Genomic DNA, 27,883 nt, shown 5'->3' with positions numbered 1-27,883 from the left:
TCTAGGCTGCAGTTCCTCAAAAATGTCACTCTTAGTAGCACTTGGGTTATTTATCCTCTCTTAGCTTCTCTGGAGCAAGAGTCTGCTTTCAATGGCTGTCTTCAAACTGTCTCTCATCTGTAGCTCCTGTGCTTTCTTCAAAGTGTCCCTCTTGGCTGTCACTGCTTGCTCCTTCTGTCTGATCTATATAATGATCTATATAATTAAATTATCAGACCCACCCTGAATGGGTGGGCTAACACCTCCATGGAAATTATCCAGAGTCATCACCCACAGTTGGGTGGGGTGCATCTCCATGGTAACACTCAAAGAATTGCAATCTAATTAACACTGATAGGTCTGCCCACACAAGATTACATCAAAGATAATGGCGTTTGGAGGGACATAATACATTCAAACTGGCACACCCCCATTCTGCCATCTTGTTTTTTCCAATTTTTCTTAATCTGAGAAGCTACTGGAGTTAGCAGGCAGGGTCCCTGGAGAGCTAAGGGGAGGCCTCAGGCCTTGTTTTCAGTCCTAATATAGGAAGATTTTGTTCAGAACTTTGTATAGGACTTTGTTCAGGCCTGGGGAATATTTTGGAGTACACATAGGTAAAAATTAGAATGCTTGGATCCCAGAGAGCGCTTGATGCACTGATGAGGGGAAAGTTGACATTGGTCTGTGTAAGAGAACATGGTACTCTGGTGGCCACTCTTACGCATAATATAGATAACCCTTTCTAGGTTCTAATGAATTGGAATAGCTAGCAGTAAATACCTGAAATTAGCAAACTACAACCAGAACCCTTGAATCTTGAAGACAATTGTATAAAAATGTAGCTTATGAGGGGTGACGATGTAATTGGGAAAGCCATGTGGATCACACTCCCCTTTGTCCAGTGTATGGATGGATGAGTAGAAAAACGGGGTGGGGGGGAGCACCCAGTGATCTTTTTTACTTTAATTGTTCTTTTTCACTTTAATTTTTATTCTTATTACTTTTGTGTGTGTGGTAATGAAAATGTTCAAAAATTAATTTTGGTGATGGACACACAACTATATGGTGGTACTGTGAGCAATTGATTGTACGCTTTGTATGACTATATGGTATGTGAATATATCTTAATAAAATTGAATTATTAAAAAAAAGAGAACATGTTAATTTTTCTGATACTGAAGTGAAGTTGCTAAGAAGGAATTATACAGGATTGAGTCTTCTCTGTTCTTGAGGCCGGGAGAGTATGAAGAGATGGGAGAGCAGAGTCTTACATCCTGATGCCCTGACAGGGAACCATCAACCTTTCTGCTGTTATATTTCTGGCCGCAAGAGCAGAGACCATACCACCTATAGGAGTGCCATTCATTAAGGACCGTCATCCCTGGATTTCAGCCTCAGTGACTACAGCGGGCCAAGTACCCTGAAAGAAGAAAATAAGTGAACCGCTCAGAACAGGTACCCAATGATACAGAATTGCTAGAAGAGATAGTGAAAAATAAAATTATAAGAAGATTCAAGTATAGCACTGGAAAGACTAGAACAACAAAAAATGCGTACTTCATTTGAATTAAAAATTTCAAGAAATGAAGTGAAGTTTCAACTAGGTGAATAGACCTTGAAGACACTATGTTGAGTGTAATAAGCCAGAAGCAAAAAGACAAACATTATAATGCCTCACTAATATGGACTAACTATAATGTGCAAACACTGCGAATTGAATCTGAGACCATAGGTTATCAGGGGAAAGCTAATGGTAAAGGTTCTTAGATTGTAAGCTTTTACAGTAGTCACATCTATTTATGAGTTGTAATGGTTATCTCTAAATTCTGAGATGCTGAGCTGTATGTGTATAACCTGGTCAGTCCCTGGAACTTTGGGTACCTGTGCGACACCTGAGGCTCAGAGCCAGAGTTCAGCGGCTATGAATGGCAGCATTACCCTATACCGCAAATGTTAAAGAAGGTGAAAAAGAAATCAGACTTCAGTTGGAGATATGAACAAAACGGACTTGATCAGAACTAAGGTAAATTAAACTAAAGGGAAAAGGATGACATTGACTGTGTTTTAAAGCTTCAACTTCTATGTGAGACCAAAGGAAGAGTTGTTTATTTGGTGCAAAATCTATACTTTCTGTAGCATGCTATATATAATTTAACTTGTATTGTTGGTTTATTCGAACACCGTAATTACATGGAATCTTGAATATGGGGTAAGATCTGGTTGGTTTGTACAGTTTAGTGTGAAACCCTGATACATCCCAGAGAAATTTGGGCAGAGAATAAAAAGTATTTGCAAAGCCCCCTTTAGGGCCTGGGGAAAAATGTGGAAATATTAAACTTCCCTACCTGGGGAATTCCTGATATTCTTGCAAGCTTAGAAATACCTCGATCTTGGGGCCCTTTTGAAGCTTGTTACTGCAAAGGAGAGGCTAAGCCTGCTTATAATTGTGCCTAAGAGTCCCCCTCAGAGAACCTCTTTTGTAGCTTAGATGTGGCCTCTCTCTAAGCCCACTTGGCAGGTAAACTCACTGCCCACCCCACTATGTGGGACATGACTCCCCGGGGTGTAAATCTCCCTGGCAACGCTGGACATGACTCCTGGGGATGAGCCTGGACCTAGCATTGTGGGATTGAAAAAGCCTTCCTGACCAAAGGAGGGGAGAGAAATGAAACAAAATTAAGTTTCAGAGGCTGAGAGGTTTCAAGTGCAGTTGAGAAGTCATTCCGGAGGTTACTCTTATGCATTATATAGATAACCCTTTTTGGTTTTTAGTCTGTTAGAAAAGCTGGAAGGAAATAACCTGGAACTGTTTAACTGCAATCCAGTATCCTTAATTCTTGAAGATGGTGATGTAACTATATTGCTTGTACTGTGTGACTGTGTGATTGTGAAAACCTTGTGGCTTACACTCCCTTAATCCAGTATATGGACAGATGAGTAGGAAAAAAGGGAACAAATAGTAAATGAATAATAATGTGGGGGAGGAGGGAGGAGAACGAGATGTTTTGGGTGTTCTCTTTTACTTTTATTTTTATTCTTATTTTTATTTTTTGGAGTAATGAAAATATTTAAAAAATTGTGATGAATGCACAACTATATGATGATACTGTGAACAATTGATTGTACACTTTGGATGATTGTATGATATGTGAATATGTCCCAATAAAATTGCATTTAAAAAGAAATTTTAGTAGAATCATTGAAAGAGAGGATAATTATTGTTGAGTGTTTAGTGGCCTCAAAGATTGAGTATAGAAAATTTCTTAAAACCAGGAGGAAAAATACAAAGAATTAAAAATTATGAAAAAGAAAAAAGGATGAGACTTGGAGCATAGATCTAGGAGACTTGGCATATAAATATTTGGAGTTATATAAGAACGAGGAGGAACAGATGAAGGAGAGGTAGTAATTTAACAGTCACAGGAGAAATTTTCATAAGTGGGACACTGAAGATTTCAAGCATTCACCAAATTCCAGGCTGGATTGATGTGAAAAACAAGCTCTAGGTATATCCTAGTAAAATTCCTGTGTTCCAAGGAAAAGATATAGTTATAGAAGCTTCCAGACAAAATGAATCTTCTCATTATAAAGGATAAAACAATCATAATATCCAGCGTCTCATTAATAACACTATAGCTAGAAGTCAATAAAAATAACATTTATTAACATTTATTGACCAAGAAGAAAGAACTTCCACCCCTGTATCCTATACCTGACTATGATGTTGATGATAGTAGCTAGCGTTTATTGTGTATTTATTATATATCAGGCATTTTTGTTTTAAGTGCTTTGTATATATTAACTCATTTATTCCTTATAGTAATCTTATTATTACTTCCATTTTTTATATGAGGCTGTTGTGTTACAGATAAGTAACTTGTCCAAGATGTCATAGGTGATTAAGATAATACATTGGTGAAGAAATTAATTTCTTAGCTTTCCTGCATCTTTATAGAGCCATTAATCTAGTTGTGGCTGATGGATTGTGAGCAGGAGTCATTTACTTCTGGTATGAGGCAGTAAAAGCAAGTGTGCCTTTCACTCTCTCACTCTTCTTTGGCTACTTAGAGGCAGTGTGTTAAAGATGGTAACATGACAAGATAAAAGGACCATGGGTCACTGAATGTTTGCAGCAGACATCCCTCCTCCAGCCAATTCTGATATTAACAAGCAGTATACTTTTATTTGGTTTATCCACAGGGATTTTGAGGTAGTTCCAGCATTTTGACCTACAGTCTCTAATAACAAAAGAATTAGAACACAGATCTCAAGCAGGGGAAGATGAGTAAATGAGAAAACAGTAGGGAGGCAATGAACCTTGCTCCCTCACGATGTGTATCTCTAAACAGAGAATGAAATACAGTCTGTGTAATATAATTGCTAATAAAAATTCCTGAAACAGAAGAAGTATAAACGAAATTCTGTTAATAGTTTTGAGCTAAACTAATTTAGAGGAAAGAGGAACAGGGCATTAAGAAATCCACTTCCTGAAACAGTATTGGCCAAAGTTTTTAGTTGTTGAAGTTGGATATTGAGTACATGGGGGTTCATTGTGCTATTCTCTCTACTTTTAAAACTGTTTGAAACTTTCCATAATAAAAATATTTGTAAGTGGAAAAAAAAAAAAGATATCCACTTCCTAATAACACTTGGATTAAAGAGGAAGTCAAAACTGAATTACAAAGTACCTGGACAACAATGAGAAGGACTACACTTATAAAACCTGTGGGATATGGCGAAAAGCAATAGTTGGAGAATAACTTATGGCTTTACATACGTTAATTTTATATATGTATCACATATATTGTGTTAGTTGGGGTTCTCCAGGGAAACAGAATCAACAAGAGGTATCTATAAATATAAGATTTTATAAAAGTTTCTCATGCAACTGTGGGTATGCATGAATCCGAATTCCATAGGGCAGGCAGCAAACTGGAAACTCCAATGAAGATGTTCGATGAACTCCTCAGGAAACAAACTGACAACTTTGATGAACTCCTCAGGAAACGCTTCGCTGGTTAGCCGAAGAAGTGAAGGTCCTCTGTCTGTCTCGCTTAAAAGTCTTCAACTAACTGGATTAAATCCAGTTGACTGGTGATTTAATAAACCAGGCTTCTGGTTTATTAACCAGCCACAAATGTCCTTGCGGTAACGGTTAGGCCAGTGCTTGCTTGACCAGGCACCTGGACATCATCACTGGCTGTTGACACGTGAACCTAACCATCACACATGCATACATACACATATGTATAAAGACTAAAAATAGCAAACTTAGTATTCTTCCTGAGGAATATAAAAAGAACAAAATAAAGTAAATGAAATAGGAAGAGGAAATTAAAGACAACTGAAGTTAATGAAATATAAAACTAGCAAAAATAGTCGAAAGGATAAGTAAATGCAAAAGCAGTTTCTTTGAAAAGACCAATAAAATAAACAATGCCCTTGCCAGCCCTAAAGGAAAAAAGATTAGGAATAAGAAAGGAGTTATAACCCTAGATTCAGAACCGATAAAAAGAATTATAAGAGAATACTAATTTAAGAATTTTGAAAGACTGTCTTCTTTTGGAAATTTTTGTGGCCTTAGCCCTGTAACTTTGCAACCAAATAAACCCCTTTTATAAAAGCCAATCCAACAGAAGTATACGTTCACCGAAGGAAGGCCAGTGGCATCTGGAAAACCTCTGTTAGCTGGGAAGTCACGTGGCTAGTGTCTGCTGATCCCAGGTTGTATTCCAGCTCTACTCTCAGCTCTTGAGCATTCTTCAAAATGTCTGCAGCTCCTCTTCAAAATGTCACTCTCAGTTGCTCTCCAAAATGCCACCCAGCTGCTCTGTGTCCGGGCCTGTGTGGCTCTTTTTAAAGTACTCCAGTGATCCAATAAATACCAACCTTGAATGGGTGGGGCAACACCTCCATAGAAATAATCCAATGAAAGATCTTGCCCACAGTTGATTGAGTCACATCTCCATAAAAACATTGAACCAATATGTTCCAACCTAATCAATACTAATATGTCTGCCCCCACAAGATTGCATTAAAGAGCGTGCCTTTTTCTGGCGGACATAATATATCCAGACTAGCACAAGAATGTTCTTAACATTGTTCTCAATAGCCAGAAATTGGAAATGATCCAAACACCCATCAATAGTAGACTAGATGAATAAATTGTGGTATATTCATACAATAAAATACTGTACAGAATCTACTGCAATAAGCAATAGCATGGATGAATCTCACAAACAGTTTTGAGTGAAAGAAGCCAGGCATACTATGCAATTTCATTTAGATGAAATTTAAAAACAGAAAAACCTAATTGGTGGTGAAAAATGCCAGCCAAAGTTTACCTTTGGGCACTGTAAGGCAAAAGAAGGCATGAAGGAGGCTTTTGGTGTGCTGGAGATTCTATATCTTAATTTGGGTGGTGATTATCAAGGTTTCTCAACTCAGCATATTGACAGATAATTCTCTGCCATGGAGGGCTGTTCTGCACATTGTAGTGTGCTTAATAGCATTCCTGGCCTCTGCCTACTGGATGGTAGTAACAACTCCCTCCAATAATGACAACCAAAAATGTTGCCAGATGCCCCTTGGCAGGAAAATTACCTCCAGTTGAGAAGCACTGGGGTACATATATGTAAAATTTCATCAAGCTATGCATTTAAGATTTGTGTACTTTATGTAAATTGTACTTAAAAGTCATAATACACAATGAAAGAAAAAATATATATGATACTATGGCTGCAAATTCAAAAATAGATGTCACTGATGCTGCAAAGGAGAGGCTAGGCCTGCCTATAATTGTGCCTAAGAGTCTCCTCCTGAATGCCTCTTTGTTGCTCAGATGTGGCCCCCTCTCTCTAGCTAAGCCAACTTGGCGGGTGAAATCATTGCCCTCCCCCTATGTGGGATCTGACACCCAGAGGTGTAAATCTCCCTGGCAGTGTGGAACATGACTCCTGGGGAGGAATCTAGACCTCCATCGTGAGATGGAGAACATCTTCTTGATCAAAAGGGGGATGTGAAATGAAATCAAATAAGTTTCAGTGGCAGAGAGTTTCCAAAAGGAGCTGAGAGGTAACTCTGGTGGGCACTCTTATGCACCATATAGACAACCCTTTTTAGGTTCTAAAGACTTGGAATAGCTAGCAGCAAATACCTGAAATTACCAAACTACAACCCAGAACCCTTGAATCTTGAAGACGATTGTATAAAAATGTAGCTTATGAGGGGTGACGATGTGATTGGGAAAGCCATATGGACCAAAATCCCCTTTGTCCAGTGTATGGATGGATGAGTAGAAAAATGGGGGCAAAAAAAAAAGGGGGGCACCCAGTGTTCTTTTTTACTTTAATTGTTCCCTTTTCACTTTAATTTTTATTATCATTTTTGTGTGTGTGGTAATGAAAATGTTCAAAAATTAATTTTGGTGATGAACGCACAACTATATAATGGTACTGTGAACAATTGAATGTATGCTTTGTATGACTGCATAGTATGTGAATAAAAAACAAAAAATAAATGTCATTACCTTGTAAAATATAAATTTCCAAAATTTACCCAAGAACTGGAAAACTAGAATACTCTAATTACCAGAGAAGAGATTGAAAAAGTAATTAAAGAGCTACCACTTAAAAGGGCACCAGTACTAAATACTTTCAAGTCAGAATTGTAGCTCACTTTTTTTCTTTGCATTTTTATTGGGAAGTATTTACATGCCATACAAACCATCCAAAGTATACAATCACTAGCTCACAGTATCATCACACAGTTTGCATACATCCCCATAATCGATTTTATCTAGTTCACTTTATATATATATGTGTGTATATATGCATACGTATGCATATATACACACACACACACATATATAATTGAGATTTTTTACATACCGTACAACTAAGGATCCAAAGTGTGCAATCAGTTGCCCATGGTACCATCATACAGCTGTGCATCCATCAACACAATTTTTTTTCAACTTTTAGAACATCTTCTTTACTCCAGAAAAGAAAAAAAAAAAAACAACTTCAAATCCTCCCATACCCCTAATCATGCCCCCCTCCATTATTTATTTATTTATTTATTTATTTATTTATTTATTTATTTATTTATTGAGACTTGAGCCTTTATTATGGGACTTAAACTACAGGGTGGGAGGTCAAGTCACGTTGCCCTGAATTCAGGAGTTTCTCTGAATGGATTCAGGAGTGCTCTTTTTTTTTTTTTTTAAATTTAATAAATTTTATTTTGAAATAAATTCAGTCTTACAGGAAGAGTTGCAAAAACAGTACAAACCCCATACATAGAACTCCATCGTACCACGAGCCCCCTCCCCCAATACCCCGATCCACCACCTTTAACATCCTGTCACATCACCATTTCTTTCTTTCCCTCCCTCCCTTCCTCCCTATCTGTCATCCATCATCTATTGCTCTGTCCTCTGAACATATGAGAGCTAGCTGCACCCAAGATGCTCAACAAACTCCAAACAGGACAAATCCAAATAGACCCACACCATGCAATATATTATAATTGAACTGCTGAATGCCAAAGATAAAGAGAAAATTCTGAAAGCTGCAAGAGAGAAGCAATGTGTCACATACAAGGGAGCCTCAAAATAAGTGCTAATTTCTCATAGGAAACCATGGAGACAAGAAGGCAGTGGGATGACATATTTAAAGCACTGAAAGCAAAAAACTGCCAACCAAGAATCCTGTATTTGGCAAAACTGTCTTCAAAAAATGAGGGAGAAATGAAGACATTCCCAAATAAATAAAAGCTGAGGGAGTTCATCACCACTAGACTGGCCCTACAAGAGATGCTAAAGAGAGTTTTGTAGGTGGAAAGGAAAGAATAAAGGCAATAGATTGAAGCAGCATGAAGAAATAAAGATCTCTGGTGAGGGTAACAATTTGGGCAAATGTAAATGCCAGTACTATTATATTTTTGGTTTTTAATTCCATTTTTTATCCTATAGATACTAAAAGGCAAATGCATAAAATGTAATGATAAATCAGCAGTTTTGGACTTTTAATGTGCAGACATGCAATTTGTGACGAGTACATACTACATGAAGGTGGGGAGAAGGAGGGGTATAGGGACATAAGTTTGTGCATACTATTGAAGTTAATTTGACATTAAAGCAAACAAGATTATTATAGATTTAGGATGTTAAATTTAAATGTCATGGTATTTAAAAAGAAAATATTAGAGAATATGCAGGCTTATAAAGACAGAAATTAGAGCACAAGTTGCCAGGGCAGGGGTTAGAGGGAATGGGGAGTTAGTGCATAATGGGTATAGGGGAGATGGGAGAGTTTTAGTAGTGGAAGGTGCTGCAATATTGTAAATGTGATTAATCCCACTGAATCCCATTGAACCACTTGAAAGTGGTTGATATGGGAAACTGTATTGTTTATCTGGTCTCATAATTAAAAAAAAAAACAACTACTAAAGAGACAGTGACAATTAAATGTAATACATGATCCTGGATGGGATCCAGTAAGGGATGAGAATAGGCTCAAAGGGCTATTATTGGGACATACAGTATTTAAAAATTAGAATGTAAACTGTAAGCTTCGTATCAGTCAGTGTTAAATTTCTTGAACTTGATAACTGCACTTAAGGTGGTTACATAAGTGAATATCTTTGTTCTTAGGAAATGTACATGGCAGTATTAAGTGTTCAAGAAGCATGATATATACAACCTACACTTAAATGTTCAGAAAATGGATAGATGGATGGGTAGCTGGATAGATGGATTGATAGAATGATAAAGCAAGTGCATGGCTGGCCTGCCTGCCTGCCTGCCTCCCTCCCTCCCTGTGCTGAGCAATTCCAGACTTTTGTGATAAATACTTCCAGCCTGTTTCCTTCTCTGACTGAGGTCTTAGAGCTTTTTCTGGCAGTGGGCACAGAGCCTACTCAAGGACGTTGTACCTTTGGAGTTCCTGTTTTTGTATGATCCAAGGATCATTGTTTTTTTATAATATTCACTTTATCTACCTTATTATTTCATCAAATCTGTAAGAATTTAAAATCAAATCAAAGAAACAAATATTTTTGAACTCCTGTTTGGAACAAGGTCCCTTACTTAGACTATACTTTTTTGTGCTTCAGTATATGTGGGTGCATGGGCTGAAAATGTGTTGAAATCATGTGTGCATTAAGAGCACCTAAATGATTGGAATTTAGAGTCTGTCTTTGTGTATTTTCAGTTATGAGTGATCCATCCCTATTTGCTTAGCGAATACATTCTTATTCTTTATTTTCCTGGTCACTTTCCGGTAACCAGCTACCCCTTCCTTTGTACCACCCCAGCACTTGTAACATTTTATTTCACTAATTTGCTTGCATGTCTCTGTCCTTCTCCTAGACTCTCTTTGCCTTAAGACTGGGGACCATATCATGTTTGTATCTTCAGTGTCTAGCATTGTATCCAGCACATAGTAGGCACTTTAAAAAATTTTGAATGAATGAATGAATAAGTGAATTTTCTTTCGCCATCTTTTTTCTTTAGTTTAATTGATTCTTTTGAAATAGTAGAGACTTTAAATCATATATGTTTGAAATATTTTATAATTTTCATTAGATTAAAAAATAATTCTAAATCTCCTATGGGAAGAAGAACCACAGTGACTTATTCTCTGCTTTTGTTGTTATAGGTGTTCCAGGATTTGGGAACAGAAGTGTTGTCTGGAGCTGCCAAAGGCTACAATGTATGTCTTTTTGCCTATGGACAGACAGGCTCTGGGAAGACATATACCATGCTGGGGACCCCAGTAAGTGATTTAGTATTGTAATGCAATATCTTCCTAATGCGACAGCAAGCCTGAATCTTACTTTGACTCATCTGGGATACATCCTTGCAAGTGAGAAATAACAAGATTTAGTGGGCCTTCTTCTGTATTCGTTTAGAAGGGGTTTCTCAACACTTTAGTTGAAAGGTAAACTTCAAAGAGCTCTTTTTTTAAAAAAAACCATTTCCCCAAAGAACTTTAATTTTTACAACTCCCTTTGATGAAATAGACCTTGTCAATTTTTCTGAATTTCCCACATTGTTCCCAAGTTCTTCACTTGGTGACATGTGCATCCTTGGTGTGGACAAGACCCAAACGGAATCTTGAATACTATCTAGGGCTGTGCAGGAATGGTGTTATTGTGGCCATGCTCAAAAGCTGCATGTGCTAAACTTGTGTGTTAGTTGAAAGCAGAACTAGCTACTGGGCTGGGGGCTTTCAGAAATGTGTAGGATTTAACGAGAGCTTTCCTTTATCATAGAAACTTAGGAGGGTAGGAATCCTCAAGCATACCTCTTTGTCTTAGGTTTAGAATTATCCCTGCTGAGATGAGCTGGTGGAGTGGGTGATAAATAGATGCTACGCAAGGACGTTCTCTAGGACTTTTCCTCCTGAAAGGTTATCACTGCTGCCTTGGGCTCATTGCTTACTTTGTCTATGTTTCGTGTGCTTTCACAAATTTGAAATTAAGAAAATGCTCATCAAATTAGGGGTATAAAGCACTTAATCTGAGTGTAAGTAATTACTGGATCCAAGATGAAGAAAGAAGCCACTACTCTCTAAATGTGTACTTTGAACACCCATGTCCTCAGTGCTCTTGTTTATGCAGGGATAGGAGGTAGGGTCCTGGGAGTGGCCACAGGGGTAAAGTGGGTTTATCCAAGAAGGATATAGCCTTTACTGCACAAAAGCACATGTCAAGGTTTGCAAGCTTTTCTTCTCTCTTGGTGGTGATCTGCCTCATCTCTGGTACCTTCTTCCCATAAATGTCTCTTGAGAGCACTGGCAAATAGAAGTCTTCTACATACTTCCAGTGAAACTACCTAAAGTGAAGAACCTAGCACAAGGAATCCATGTGCTTATTCCCCATACTGAGGACAGTTCCTGGGTATTTTGGGGGTAGGGGGGAGTATCACCATGAGTGAACAGTAACACTTTTCTTTCTTCTGTTCTCTAGGCCTCTATGGGGCTGACACCACGGATATGTGAGGTATAGACTCTCTTTTGGCTGGATCCTCTCAAAGTAGGTCTCCTTTATATACTCTATTTAATGAGACCCTAACCCTCTGGTTTGTGCAGGGTCTCTTCGACAGGGAGGAAGACTATGCCTCACTGCCTTCCTCCTGTAGGATAAAAGTAAGGTAGGAACCTGTCAAGCCCTGGGGCCTACATTGTTTCTATTTCCACCCCAAATTCTGTTATGCTTAGCTGTCCTCTCTTGGCTTTGAGTCATCTGGAGGGATGAAGAAAAGCTATGCCAGAACTATCTTGCCATACAGGGATTTGAGAAACATACTTAGGAACTTGGGTTATAGGAAACCTAATTCCCTGTCCTTAGGCTTAATAAGCAGGTGCCTCCTTCTGTGGAGCAGCTTACCCTGACTCATTGGTTTCCCTTTCCTTCACTTTCTTTACAGTTTCATAGTAGCTTTGGCATTGCTCTTCCATCCCCTACTGAGTTGTTCTTCAGGGCAGTAGTTACCCACTTCTAGTTCCCAGACTAGCTCTGATTATTCCAAGATAAATTTTTAGCTAGTCTGTAGGGAAAATGTCAGTGTAAGGTTACCAACTGCCCTTTATTCTAGACTATGGCCTTCCTACTTTGTGTTCAGATGTCCTCCCCCAAAAATTGAGGTGTAATTCACAAACAATAAAATTCACCCTTTTAAAGTATAAAATTCAGTGGGTTTTACATTCACAAGGTTGTGCAATGACCACCATTATCTAATTCCGTAATATTTTTATCATCCCCCCCCAAAATAAATGCTGTTTTAAAAAATTAAATTATTATAAAAGTACTTTTACCTTTTTAAGTTTTCAAAATAAAAATTTGCAAACCAATATTAGTATATGTGTGAATGTATGTAGTTATATGTGTATATGTGTATATATATATTATATATATTTATATATGTAGGTATATATATTTATATATGTATATATATTTTTAGTAGTGCTTTAGTGTCCATGAAATCTGGGAACCACTATTTGAGACAGCTGGGGTTTCTGTGTCCAGGTATAAGAAGGCTAGGGAGAATAAGTTTTATGCGAATAATGTGGATTTGAACTGGAACCTTTTCTTTCTAGCTGCCAAGTCTGTAAGGCAAGCATTAGTGTTCAAGTGAGGAAGACCTTTCTATGAGAGTCTACTTTCTTGTTTAACAAAATCTTTAGAGATTTTAATAATGAATTGTACCTGTGTTATTTAACAATGAAAGGATTGAGATGCTAGTAGGTATCTGTAAGGAGGAGTATGTCTGAATCAGAATCCCAGTGCAGAAAACAGATAAAATGAGAATTGTCCTACTTAAAAGCAGGGGTGGGAACCAAAACCCTTTTCACTTAGCTTCCCTTATTGGCTCAGCAGTGGCCTTTGAGCTACCATCATGGAACAATAGTGCTCAAGGAACACATTTGAAAATCACTTCAAGAAACAAGCTCTTTAGACTCTGTGCTGTGGTGGTTTGATCAAGGCACAACCTGGTAGCATAATACCCCAAAAACCATACTAAAATAGTCTCTTGAGATCTAAATTTGAATCAGTACTGACATTGTAAAGATAAAACTGTAAGTGATTGATCAGCACTGACACTGGTGACAGCCAATGCTAAAAACTCATGTAGAAAGAGACCCTGGCTTGATCAAGGTCTTAAATCAGAAGTTATACTGGAATAAGAACTAGGACCTTCCTTCTCATTCTTAGCTTAGTGTTTCTCCCACAAGACTTCACGATTTTTCAAAATTGAATTATATTGCCTTTTTCTACTTGTCTCTAGTTTCCTGGAAATCTATAATGAACGGGTACGGGATCTCTTGAAGCAACCTGATCACAAAAAGTCCTATACTCTACGAGTCAGGGAACACCCAGAGATGGGGCCATATGTACAAGGTGAGTCACTGTGGTCCTGAAAGTCTGAGACCAGACTGAAGCCTGAGAGGCTCTCCTAATGTTCACTAATTCATTCAGCAAACATATAATGAATACTTAGTATGTGCCAGTTGCTGTACTGGATGGTGGATCTATACTGATAGAGTTCACAGGCAAGCTTATAATCGAGTGGGAGGTGAATCAGAAAACAAACACTTAATTACAAGGACTAATAAAAAATAAACTTATCGAGTGATAGAAAGGAACTTGGGAAAGTGTGTTGACCTCTCTGCATGGGATGATCAGGAAAGGCTTCTCTGAGGAGGAAATGTTTAAGCTGAGACCTGAAGGGGGTATAGGAGCCAGTCAGATGAAGAAAGGTGTGTGAGAAGAAGAGTGTTTGAGGGAGAGGAAGCAACATGAGCTAGAGCCCCGAGGAAAAGGTTGTTTTCAAGATGGTCATTGTGGCTAAAGTTTAGCAAGTAAGGGGGCAAGTGGCATGGAGTAAGTGAGGGTCTGCTGGTGCCAGATCTAGCAGGACCTAATTGATTCCCAGGTCAGCCAGTCTCCTTCCAGTTTACTTCCTTCTATTGGTGATGAGAGTTGGGGAGGGTGAGAGAGATGGCAATATGTGGGGCACTGTCTTATCTGTCTCCTCATTGAGCATTTATATTTCAAAGTGTTTGGTATCACATATCCTATTTCATTAGGCTAAATCCTGCTGTTAAGTAGGAACAGTGGATTATTTTGTGAAGGATGTTTTACCCCTTCAGGCCACTCAGAAGAAGTAATATATATTATGCTCTTGTTCCCATAGTAGTGTTATAATTTAAATCCTGTCAGGGAGAGGGACATGAAAGATCAAGAGCTGGTCTCTTCTCTGATCAAGGCATGACCAATGCATGGCCCAATAGGTGTGTCCAGTAACTGATTCTGCCACCTCTGTCTTTTCCCAAATACCCCATCATAAATAGCAGCCTGGGAATAATAACAGAAATCCCACTTACTTTGCTGGGACCAGGTTGAGTTTCCTATATAAAACTCTTTGGACATACATTCTGTGTGGGTCAGTCCAGAACAATGCTTTGAAGGCAGACCATGAGTCGATGCAGTAGTAACACAACTTCTCATCCTAAAATATCTTTTTTTTTCTGTAGGGGAGTAACTAGAGGAGACCTCAAACAGAGATGAAATTAAGATAAAATGATGTCTAGAAGAATTTAAGGGACTTGGGTTGGAACCAGGAACCTTGCCTTGGATTGGGAGAAAGGCAGGAAAAGAGCTGGATCATAGTTTCTTTGATCAGCATGGTAGCTGAAACCTAGAGAAGATACGCATTCACCCAGAGTTACACAGCTTGCCTCATACACACAAAATTAGCCCGGGATCAGGACCAAAATCCAGGGATCATGACGCAATACTTAGGGTTCTTTGTTGTTATGGAGTGAACCATTGTAGAGACTGGGAGGTATTTGGTAGGAAACTAATTCTGAACCAGCAGTCTCTTAGGTGAGCTTCATGTTCTCACAGGTCCCTTATGCTCTGCTCACTCTTTTTCATTCTTTTCTCTATCTGCTTTTCAGATAGTATGATTTAGCTTGTCCTGTCTTTTAGTTTGCTGATTTTGTTCTGCCTATTCAAATCTGGTATTGAATGCCTCTAGTGTATTTTTGATCTCTGTTACTGCGTTTTTCATCCCATAAATTCTTTTGTGTTCCTTTTAAATTTTTCTAATTCTTTTTGTTCACACATGGTCTTCTTGATACATCCGTTTATCAAGTTCTATATCCGTATTTTCCTTTAGCTTATTGAACTGATTTAGGAAATTTGACTGAACGTCTTTGATTAGTTTTTCCAATGTCTGAGCTTCCTCTGTTGTTTGAATTTGTTCCCTTGAATGGGCATCTCTTCCTGTTTCTTTGTATGTATGGCTTCTGATCTTTTGTTGATGTCTGGGCATTTGATTATTTTGATATGCTAAATCAGTTTCTCCTCTTTCCTAAGGTTTTAGTGTAGATTAGCTGTGTGTTAAGGCTCTTCCATGCTTGGTTCAGTTTATATGGGACTTTTAGAGAAGCCTGTGGTTAACAGTTTGGTTTTTCTCAAGTCTTTCTGCACCGATGTCTTACTCTGGGCATGCACAGTAACTTTCAAGGTTACCCTAGTATGTGCTACTTTGTTTCCCCTCCAGGAGAGGGGTTCCTTTCCTCTTTTCCTTCTTTAGGAGTCCTGGGTTGTTCTCTTTGTTTTTATACCAACTTTCCTCTCTTGGGACTATGATTTGCTTGACTCATCTCCTGCACTGAGGGCTACCCTTTCACTCTAGCTTTCAGCCTGGAGTCCGCATTGCTGCTTAGCATCCCAGTTTCCCCTTTCTGTGAGGTTTTTCTTTCACTGATAACTTTTGTGTTAGGGAATCTCGACCCACAGAGCCAGATGGGGTCAGTGTTCAAAGATACCCAGTTTGTTTGTTTAAGTGCACCAGCAGTTAGGGTCTGGGCTAGAAGTGTGCATAGCTTGCGAAATGTTCCACGGCAGGTCACTCTGATTCCCAGGGGCTGCTTTGAATGTGCATGTGGCCTGACTGCTAGGGCTTCGCCATGTGCCTTGGGTCTCCATGCCTGAAAGTGCATGGGCTCTAAGCTGCTGCTGTGGGTGCCATGGGTGGCTCTGTGGTCAGCGACCACGACAGAAGTTCCCAGGCCTGTGTCTCTCAGACTGCACAGATCTGAGTATGGGGGAGGGGTCCAGACTGGCAAGTCTGCCTTGCTATTCTCCTACCATTTTTAGGTGGGCTTTTTTTTCCCCTCAAGTCAGTATTTTTATTTTTTTTAATTTTTTTTATTTTATTTTGAAATAAATTCAAAGTTATAGGAACAGTTGCAAATATAATACAAACCCCATACACAGAACTCCAGCATACCCTGACCCCCTTCCCCTGATACCCCAGTCCACCAACTTTAACATGCTGTCACACCGGTATTTCTTTCCCTCCCTCCCTCCGTCCCCCCTTATTTATCATCCATCATCTATTGCTCTGTCTTCTGAACATATGAGAGCTAGCTGCACCATCCTTGAACACTGTAATTCACATACACAATTCCCATGAACAAGAATATTCTTTTATGCAATCCCATTAAATGCAGCTAAGAAGTACTAGAGATTCAACATTGATATAAAGCATACATTCTATATTTCCTTTTATTTTTTTTCCCCTGTGTTTCAACTTTGTCCCTTTGAGCCTCCTGTCCTCCATCCTCAGAACCCATCCAGGGTCATCCTTGGCATTGAATTGTCATCTATTTAGACTGTCCTTTTTTTTTTCTCAATTGTGGAAACATATATACAGCCTAAATCTTCCCATTCTACCCCCTCCCTAGCATTCCATTAGTGGGATTAATCACATGTAGAATGTTGTAATGCTATCTCTTTCCCACCATCCATTACTAGAAATTTCCCTTCACCTCAAACAGCAACCCTACATTCATTTCTTAACTCCCCATTGCCCCTTCCCCCATTTCTCTTAACCCATACTCTACTTTTCATCTCTATGGTCATATTCTCTGATAATTTCTTTGTGTTTACTGTGGGGCTTAAAATTAAACTCTTAAATCCATAACAATCTTGTTTTTCTTTGATACCAACTTAACTTCAATAGGACACATAAACTATGCTCCTATACTCCTTCATTCCCCCACTTTATATAGTTCTTGTCAAAACTTACATATTCTACATTGAGTTCAAAACCACTGATTTGTCATTAGAGTTTGTGTATTTTATGTCATGTAGGAAGTAAATAGTGGAGTTACAGTTCAAAAATTATTGACTTCTATTTGTATTCCATTGTGGTCAGAGAATGTGCTTTGAGTATATCCTATCTTTTTTTTTTTTTTTTTAATTTATTGAGGCTTGTTTTATGTCCCAGCATATTAGTCCATTCTGGAGAAAGATCCGTGATCACTAGAGAAAAATGATTGTCTTGGTAATTTGGGATGTAAAGTTCTATATATGTCTGTTAAAATTCTCTCTATCTCTTTCTCCTTTCTTTGTTTCTCTGTCTGTAGGGCTCCCTTTAGTATCTGAAGTAGGGCATGTCTTTTATTAGCAAACTCTCTCAGCATTTGTTTGTGAAAAATTTAAGCTCTCCCTCAAATTTGAAGGAGAGTTTTGCTGGATGAAGTATTCTTGCTTGGAAATTTTTCTCTCTCAGAGTTTTAAATATGTCATGCCACTGCCTTCTCACCTCCATGGTGGTTGCTGAGTAGTCACAACTTAGTCTTATGTTGTTTCCTTTGTATGTGGTGAATTGCTTTTCTCTTGCTGCTTTCAGAACTTGCTCCTTCTTTTCAGTATTTGAGAGTCTGATCAGAATATGTCTCGGAGTGGGTTTATTTGTATCTATCCTATTTGGAGTTTGCTGGGCATTTATGCTTTGTGTATTTATATTGTGTAGAAGGTTGGGGAAGTTTTTCCCAAAAATTTCTTTGAATACTCTTTCTAGACCTTTACCCTTCTCTTCCCCTTCTGGGACACCAATGAGTCTTAAATTTGGACGTTTTATTTTCTCTATCATATCCCTGAGATCCTTTTCGATAGTTTCGATTTTTTTCTCCATTCTTTCTTTTGTTCTTTCATTTGCTGTTCTGTGGACCTCTAGGACACTGAGTCATTGTTCAACTTCCTCTAATCTTGTATTATGAGTATCCAGAGTCTTTTTAATTTGGCTAACAATTTCTTTTATTTCCATAAGATCATCTATATTTTTATTTAATCTTGCACTTTCTTATTTATGCTCTTCTAGGGTCTTTTTTATGTCCCTTTTATCCTGCTCCATGGTCTTCTTCATGTCTTTTATATCCTGTGCCGTGTTTTCGTTCCTTGATTGTAATTATTTGATTAGTTGTGCCAAGTACTGTGTCTTTTCTGATATTTTGATTTGGGTGTTTGGGATCAGGTTCTCCATATTGTCTGGTTTTATCATATGCATTAGGATTTTCTGTTGTTTTTGGCCTCTTGGCATTTGCTTTGCTTGATAGGGTTCTTTCAGGTTGTAAAAAAAAAAAAATACCAGTCTAATTTTTCAGAAATACAAGATGGTGGCATACACTTTCTTCAACTTACCAGCATATGGTGTCTGCGAGTCACCTATACCCCTCAAGTCAGTTCTCCCCAACTCTGTCTCTGTGGTGTGTGGGGAAATGATTTTTGTGGGGTTCAGTTGGTGAACTCAGTTTCGGTTTGTTGTTGGAGCCATCCGCCCTGAACGTGGGGTGTGTGTCTGGGTGGTTAGGCAGGCAGGGCAACTTTAATATTCAAACCTCCCGGGTGTTCCCGGAGATTCAAGGCTGTTGCAAGAGTCTAAACCTTCATTTCAGTTTTGCCCCAGGTTTTCTCTGTCGCTGACCCACAAACCACCGGCATTGACGTAGTGTCCCTGGGTTTTCCAAGCGGGTCCCCCTTCTCAGCTGTGATCTTCCAGGACCTCTGCTGAGGGAAGGCTGTGCTACGTCACTAGTGCGCGTTGTCCCTCAAGGGAAGCCCCGGGCTGCCAGGCCGTGCAGGGGTGCTCTCTGCCTGATGCAAAGATTAGCCTATAATTCTTAACTGGTGTAAGTTCTGAATGAAAGGCAGGTAGTAGAGCTGGGCCCCACTCCTTTCTTCTTAGAGAAGATAGATGCCTTAGGGGGAGGTCATTAGCATTTCAGTGGTCTCTCTCTGCCTGTGCCACACCCCTGTCTGGGTCACAGAACTGGGAACTGAAAATGGCTGAGGCTTTCTCCACTGAGTCAAGAAAGGAACCGAGCTAGTCCGAGGTGACCCTCCGGCTCTCCAAGGTCAGTCATCACCCAAAGCCTCTGTGTACTTGTTGGGGATTCGTACCTCCTAGTGAGCAGTTCATACTCGCTAATTAAAACCCCCGTTGGAGCTCAGCTGAGCTATATTCACTTGCTGGGAGAAAGCTTTTCTCTGGCACCACGAGGCTTTGTAGCTCGGGCTGTGGGGGAGGGGTCTCCCGATTTGGATCCGCAGTTCTTACTTACAGGTTTTATGCTGTGATCTCGGGCATTCCTCCCAATTCAGGTTAGTGTATGATGAGTGGACAGTCATGTTTGTCCCCCTGCAGTTATTCCGGATTATTTACTAGTTGTTTCTGTTTTTTTTTTAGTTGTTCCAGGGGGACTATTTAGCTTCCACTCCTCTCTATGCTGACATCTTGGATCCTCCCAGTCTCTCCCTCATTTTTGAAAGACAGTTTTGCTGGTATAGAATTCTTGGTTGGCAGCTTTTCTCTTTAAGTATCTTAAATGTTTCGTACCACTGCCTTCTCGCCTCCATGGTTTCTGTGGAGAAATCTGTACATGGTCTTATCAAGCTTCCCTTGCATGTGATGGATCGCTTTTCCCTTGCTGCTTTCAGAATTCTCTCTTTGTCTTTGACATTGGACAGTCTGATCAGTAAGTGTCTTGGAATAGGTCTATTGGGATCTATTCTGCTTGGGGTACAGTGCACATCTTGAATCTGTAATTTTATGTCTTTCATAAGAGTTGGGAAATTTTCAGTGATTAAGTCTATTATTCTTTCTGCCCCCTTTCCCTTCTCTTCTCCTTCTGGGACACCCATAATGTGTATATTCGTGCGCTTCATATTGTCATTCAGTTCTCTAAGATCCTGCTCATATTTTTCCATTCTTTTCCCAATCTGTTCCTTTATGTGTAGGCTTTCAGATGTTTTGTCTTCTAGTTCACTTATCCTTTCTTCTGCCTCTTCAAATCTGGTGTTATAAGTGTCCATTGTGTTTTTCATGTTTTGTATTGTGCCTTTCATTCCCATAAGTTCTTTCATTTGCTTTTTCATACTTTCAAGTTCCGTCTTATGTTCACCCAGTGTCTTCTTTATATCTTTCATCTCTTTTGCCATATCTTCCCTGAGCTCATTGAATTGATTTTTGACTTGATTTTTTAATTGAGTTAGGAGGTCTGTTTGATTATTAATTAGTTGTTTCAATTCCTGTATCTCAGTTGAAGTGTTTGTTTATTCCTTTGGCTGGTCCATATTTTCATGTTTCCTAGTGTGGCTTGTTATCTTAAGCTGTCTAGGCATCTGGTTTTCTTGATTAATTTATTTTGGAGCTCATTTTCACTGTTTTACCTAGGGTTTTCTTGTTGGTTGGCTTTGTTGTCTATCTGTTCTTTGGCATTCAGTGCAACTTATCCTAGATGTCTTCCATAACTTCTGTTTAGTTGATCAGAGTTTTTCGCTTCTTGTTTTTCTGGTTCTTGCTCTTCCTCTGTGTAAGCTTTTTGTGAGAGAGTTTCCTCTGATATGATTGACCCCAATCAGATTTTTCCAATTCAGACAGGTCCAAGTCTCATGAGATGAGTATGGAGTTTCCCTGAGAATAAGGATCTGTGGGTTGTCAGACCCTCCTGTGAAGCCTGTAGACTCAGTGCTTTTCCTATCCTGTCCAGCAGGTGATGCTTGTCAACCTGCAGCTACCCACCAGTGTAAAGAGATATCACAAGTGCCTTTAATTCTCCGCAGACCTTGTCCCTTTAGGAGCTTGGCTGACTCAAGTTGGTTTCTGTTTACCAGCCCCTGGGCACTGAGTTCTCTGAAGGGGGTCTGGCCACCTGAGCTGGGCCCTGCCCTCCCATTTCCTTGGGGAAGTTATGCCCTTTAGGGAATTGTCTCCCCCACTAGATTCATTGCTTTGTCTCTCAGAGCTATCTTTGCTCCACTCTTGCCTGGGTTCAGCAGCCAATTGCAAATCTTTGAGGCTTTCTGTAATGGGCTACTTAGAATAGTTAATTTAAAAAAATAAATAAATAAAAGAAGAAGAAAAATAAAATAGAAAAAAAGAAAAAGAACGGTCTTTCCCCAGCTCCTGAGTTTTTCAATTATGGACTGTCAGCCATCTGAGAAGTCTTTTATTCTGCCCATGCAGGGGGGCCGAGTTGACACAGGAGCTCTGATGGACTACTGAAATGTAAAAAAGTACGGAGTCCAAGAGCAAGAGAAGAGGAAACAAGAAACCAGAAAAACTGGCTTTTCAGAGAAAGGCCCCAGCTTCCCAGATTTGCATATGTGCCTGTCTCTGTATTCTGAAAACCACCAACTCCAAAAGTCTCTGTTTTTTGTTGTTGTTGTTTTGTTTTTCTGTTTTCCCTAGCCCTGTCTTTTCTGCACTGGACTGATTGTTCTTGGATTCTCTAGTGTCTGCTCTAAGTTTATCTGTGGTTAGAGTTTTTATTCAGCAGTCTGAGTTTGTGAATCCATTCTGCAACTGGGGCTGGGTTGAGCCTCTCTCCTGGTGGTTCCCAGCACAGACTGCTTCCTCCTCCCTCAGGAAACCAGCTACAAGACCCTCTGCTGTATCTCATGGAGAGGGGCGTTAGTCCCTTGGCTGGGGAGACTTACAAGATTCACTGAGATCTCAGTTGCTCCACTTGTTCCAGACTGTTATATGATGTGTGACTGATAACAGATTTCCCTGAGGTGGCTGTTGCACAGAGTTCCTGGCTCTCTACCAGCTGCCCCAGAGGAGTAACTAAAACCCACACCTCACCACTCCACCATCTTGCCCTGCCCTCCCAGATTGGTTTTTGAATATTTTATCTATCTTTCATTCCTGGAATAGACCCAATTTAGTTGTGGTATATATTATCCATTTTATGTATTGTTGTATCTGGATTTCTGATAGTTGGTTTAGGATTTTTTCATCTAAATTCAAGAGTGAGATTTGCCTGTAATCATTGTCTTCCTTGTCCTCTTCCTCATCCTCTGTTTTTTAAAAAAATTTTATTGTAGTAACATATATAATCATGCAATTTCCTATTTTAACCATTTTCAGGTGTATAATTTGGTGGCATTAATTACATTCACAATATTGTGCTACCATCATCACCATCTATTACAAAACTTTTTCATCACCCAAAACAGAAACCCTGTATCCATTAAGCAATATCTCTTCACTCCCTCCCCACTCCCTCCCCACTCCCTGCTGACAACCTGTTATCTACTTTCTGTCTACAAATTTGCTTATTCTAGATATTTCATGTGAATAGGAGTCATACAATCTTCATCCTTTTGTGTTTGGTTTATTTCACTCAACATGATGTTTTCAAGGTTCATCCATGTTGTATCATTTATCAGAACTTCATTTTTATGGATGATTAATATTCCATTATATGTATATACCACATTTTGTTTCTCCATGTGTCACTGGCCACTTGGGTTGCTTCCACGTTTTGGTATTTATGAATAGTGCTTCTGTGAACTTTGGTGTACGCTCCTCCTTTTTGTCATTCTCCTCTTCTACCTCATTCTTCTCTTCTGTCTCTTCTCCATCTTCTTTCTCCTCCATTTCTCCATTTTCCCTTATCAGGTTTAGGTATGTTTAGGCTATGTTTGTTTATTAAAATGAGTTTTGAAATACCCCCTCTTTTTCTATTTCCTGAAAGATTTTATGTAATATTGGGGTTATTTCTTCTTTAAACATTTGGTAGAATTTGCCAGGTAAACCTTCTGGGCCTGGAGCATTTTTTTGTGAGAAGGTTTACAATTATGCATTTAATTTCTTTCAGTTATTCTATTTTTTTGTTGTTGTTGCATCAGTTTTGGAAGTTTGTGTTTTTCTAAAAAATCATACACTTCTAAATTTTTAAATGAATTTGTTTATTACACTTATTTTTTTTGTTTGTTTTGGGTTTTTTTTTTTTTTTTTTTTTTTTTGGCTCTTACAATGGGGGTTTATCAGTTCACAGATTTACAGTTCTAAGGCCATGAAAGTGTCCAAATTAAGACATCCAGAGGTAGATACCGTCTCTGAGGAAAGGCTGCTGGCATCTGGAAAACCTCTGTCAGCTGGGGAAGGCACATGGGTGGTGTCTATCGGTCCTTCGCTTCCGGTTTGCGTTACTTTCAGCTTCTGATTCCAGTGGCTTTCTCATTAAGTGTCTGTCGGTTCTCACTTATCTTCTTTTGGACAAACTCTGGGCTGCATCTCTTAGTTTAGCATCTCCAGACGTCTGGGTCTATGTCAGCTCTTGTGGGTCCCCCTTCCTTCTCCTGGGAGCAAACTCTGGATTACATATCTTAGCTCTTCTCCAAAATGTCTCTCTCAGCTTCTCTCTCTTAACAGTTAGATGACTCTTTTTAAAAAATTCCTAACATTTTGTCTTTTTTCTTGTTCAATCTGAGGGTTTATTAATTTTATTTTTCTTTTCAAAGAATCAACCTTTGATTTTGTTGGTTCTCTCTATTGTAATTTATTTCTTATCTGTTAATTTCTGTTAATTTTTATTGTTTTGTTTTCTTTCTTCTACTTTTCTTTCAGTCTAATGCTGATTTTTTCACCTTTTTAAGTTGGATGCTTAGATTGTTGACTTTCATCCATCCTTCTTTTCTAATATATTTATTTAAAGCTATAAATCTCTTGTCACAAATTTAAGCTGTACATGGCTACATTGCAAATGTTTTAATATATAATATTTTTTATCACCATTCAGTTTGAAATTTATTTAATTTCTATTGTTTCCTTTTTTGACCTATAGGTTATTTAGAAGTGTATTTTTTAGTTTTCAGATGTTTGATGATTTTCTAGTCATATTTGTATTGTGGGTATCTAGCTTAATAGTTACTGAGTTTACAGAACATATGCCATGAATTCACTTTAAATAATATATAGAAATTTGATTTGTGGCCTATCATATGATCAATTTCTGTAAATTTTCCATGTGTGCTTAAAAATAATGTGTCTTTTGCAGTTGATGGGCAGAGTGTTTATATATTACCATTTATCAAGGTTGCTGTGTGTGCTTTTCAAATCTTCTATAACCCTATTGATGTTATTTTCCTGCTTATTCTATCAGATACTAAGGAAGGCGAGTTAAAATTTCCTGCTATGATTGTATTTATTTCCCTCTGTTTATTGTTTGTTTTATATACTTTAAGACTTTATTATTATTATGTGCTTACAAAATTAGAATTGTTAAATTTTCATTATGAATTGGACCTTTTATCATTATGAAGGATTCACCTTTTTCTCTTAATGCTTTTGCCTTAAAGTCTACTCTACTTTTTCAGGTGTTATTAAAATAGCTTTTTTTTTGCATGTTTTTTCTTTTTCTATTCTTTTACTTTCAATTCTGTATCCATATGTTTTATATATTTTTGTTATAAAAACATTTACCAGGGTTTTGCTTTGTTTTATCTAGTGTCAGTTTTAGTCTTTTAATTGGAGCCAATGTACTGTCTAGTTTACTTAATGTAATTACTAATTTTATTTGTATTTAAATATATACCTTGTGTTTTCTCTTTGTTTTGCCTATTTTATGTTCCTTTTTCTCTACTTTTTTTGTCTTTGGATCTTAGTTTTTAAAATTATTCTGTTTCTCCTTAGCTTATTAGTATTGTTTTAGTATTATTTTAATGGTCACTTGAGAGATTACAACATGGGTCTTTGACTTACTGAGTCTGATATTGGTACTATAAGTTCTTCCAGACAATTTGAAAAAACCTTGGGACTTGAACTCCATTTATCTCTTCTTGACTTATATGCCATTTTTTTAAATCGCCACCTTCTAAATCTGGCATTTCTTTCAGCCTCAAGTGTTTCCTCTGGTGTGGGGCTGCTATTGACAAATTCTCTTGGCTTCTGATTGATTGGAAATATATTTATTTCTTCTCTATTCTTGAAGGATAATTTCACTGAGTATAGAATTTTAAGTTGAAGCTATTTTCTTTCAGCAATTAAAAATTATTGCATTGTTTTCTGCCTTCCTTTGTTTCTGTTGCAAAGCCATCTCAGTCTAATTGCTGCAATTTAATCTTTTTTTCTGTGTTTCCTTTTAAGATTTTTTTTCCCTTTAAGATTCAATAAAATCTTTGGATTTTCAGGAGCTTTAGCATGAAGCTAAATCTAAGGGTAGATTTTTAAAAATTTATCCTACCAGGCTTCTTGGATCTATTGTTTAGTATTTTTAAAATCAGTGTTGGAGAGTTCTTAGCCATTACCTCTTCTAAAGTTGCTTTTATTCCATTTTCTCCTTTCCTTTTGGAACTGTAGTTACAGATATGGTAGACCCACTACCTGTATCCTCTATGACTATTATCCTCTCTTCTATATTTTTAATCTTTTTTCTCTGTACTTATTTTTGTACATTTCTGACCCATCTTCCTATTCACTGATTCTTTCTTCCCCTGTGTCTAATCTGCTGTTAAATTTATATATCGAGTTATTTTCACTTATAGTATTTTTCATTTTTCAGATTTCCATTAGATTCTTTCATCATTGTTCCCAATTCCTTGTGAAATTTTGCGATCTTGTCTTTTAGCTACTTGATAACAGAAAGCAGAACTATTTTAAAGTCAGTCTGGAACCCCAATATCTGAGTCTTTCTTGGGCTTCTTTGTCATGCCTATTATTTTTGCTGGTTTTCATTCATGTTACCAGGTCTACTTTTGTGTCTGGTTGATTATAATTTTGGACCATACAATATTTGCAAAATTGTTTATAGAAATAATTTGGAAGTCTAGGAAAATATCTCCTCTACAGAGGACCTAGGATTCTTACATTTATTTGTGCCAGGTTCCCGTGCACACTAGTGATCCAAAGTCGTATCAATCCAGTTTAGGAATTGACGGTGTTCAGTGCAATCCCTTTAAAGACTTGTTTTTTTCTAAGTCTCCCTTGTTCCTGTGTTTTTGCCTTTTGGGTTCCCAGTGCGAAAAAGTGAAGTGTTCCCCAGGACCCCTCTATCTGACTGTGGACTATAGTCTTTGTCTCCCTAGCCCTATGAGATTGCCACCAGAACTGCCTTCACCTACTTCCCCTCCAGATTTGGAAAATGCTCCAGAGAAAAAGTGGTCCCAGATGATAGCCTTATCTCTCTAGACCTCTATCTTGTTTCAGTTTATAGCCTGAAAATTTTTTTAGTATCTTACCCCTCTATTCCTTCAAGCAGATATCTTTTATATTTTGTCCAGCTTTTTCTGATAGTCCTCAGTCATGGAAAGGTTGGGTCTGTAATTATCTCGTTTGCCATTACCAGACAGGAGTGCTCTGTCCTTTGTTAAATTTTTAAAATTCTTTTTATTATGGAGAATTTTGAACATAATCAAAAATAGTCAAGTATAATGATTCCCCATGTTCCTCCATTTTCCAGTCACAACAACCATTTAATCCTTGGCTGGTCCTGTGGTGTTTACAATCCCATCCATTTTCCCACATTTTCTATCATTTTGAGGCAAATTCCAGATTTCACCTTACTTCATCTATAAATATTTTATTATATAGACCTAAAAGACAAGGAAAAATTTTTTCTAAATCATAAACCCATTATCACACCTAAATAATAACAATTCCTTAATATAAGAAAATCAGTCATTTTTCAAATTGCTTTGTTAATTTTTGGTGTAATCGTATTCAGCAGTGAGCCCATGAAGATATTTTTCTCCTGAATCTCCAACACAGTTATGAAAGCCCTTTGTGACTTGATCAGTAATCAGCCATAAAGATTTACTTTCATGACCTTAAGTTCCACTTCACCTGTCTAAAGCCTGCCTATTCTAGAATGACTAAAGTTAAGTTTTACCTCCTCCATGGAGCCTGTCCTGAGCACTCTGCTAATCTCCTTAGCATTTATTATCTCTTCTACTCCTGTGGCACTTGGCCATGTTGTTTTGTATACCTTCCCATGATTGCAAACTGTGGGAGAATAAGGTCATGAGTACTGTATATTTTGTATGCCAAACTGAGTCTGCTCCCTTTTGGAGTACACAGCACCTGCCTACATCAAGAATTTTGTGAGGGACAAATGAGGTAATAAATGAGAACTTTGGTTGTACCTATATAGCAAAATTTTAATGAATTATTATTGTTAGCATACCACTATATGAATTCCAGACTATAATCTCTGTGAGGGAAGAGACCTCTGTTCCTAGAGTCTGTTATAGTACCCAACAGTAAGCTTCCAATAAATATTTGTTGATTTTTTATCTGAATGACTTTAGCCAA

The 27,883-nt window shown here is 38.1% G+C and overlaps 1 protein-coding gene across 6 annotated transcripts in view; it reads left to right on the top strand.

The window, feature by feature from the left end:
- Window positions 1–27,883, top strand: part of STARD9 (StAR related lipid transfer domain containing 9) — a 160,612-nt gene that overhangs the window by 65,232 nt on the left and 67,497 nt on the right. For all 6 annotated transcript variants that reach the window (XR_005216474.1, XM_037834177.1, XM_037834176.1 and 3 more), the window contains exons 4-7: window positions 10,644–10,760; window positions 11,956–11,988; window positions 12,078–12,139; window positions 13,775–13,887. Coding sequence is in view for 5 of the 6 variants with exons in the window: in XM_037834177.1 (XP_037690105.1) it covers window positions 10,644–10,760; window positions 11,956–11,988; window positions 12,078–12,139; window positions 13,775–13,887 (325 nt within the window). In the remaining variant the exon portion in view is untranslated. The remainder of the gene's footprint in view (window positions 1–10,643; window positions 10,761–11,955; window positions 11,989–12,077; window positions 12,140–13,774; window positions 13,888–27,883) is intronic.

The sequence above is a fragment of the Choloepus didactylus genome, chromosome 4 (assembly GCF_015220235.1).
Source record: "Choloepus didactylus isolate mChoDid1 chromosome 4, mChoDid1.pri, whole genome shotgun sequence".
NCBI lineage: Eukaryota > Metazoa > Chordata > Mammalia > Pilosa > Megalonychidae > Choloepus > Choloepus didactylus.
The sequence above is the reverse complement of the archived record's forward strand: the minus strand, read 5'-3'. Positions and strand labels throughout refer to the sequence as shown.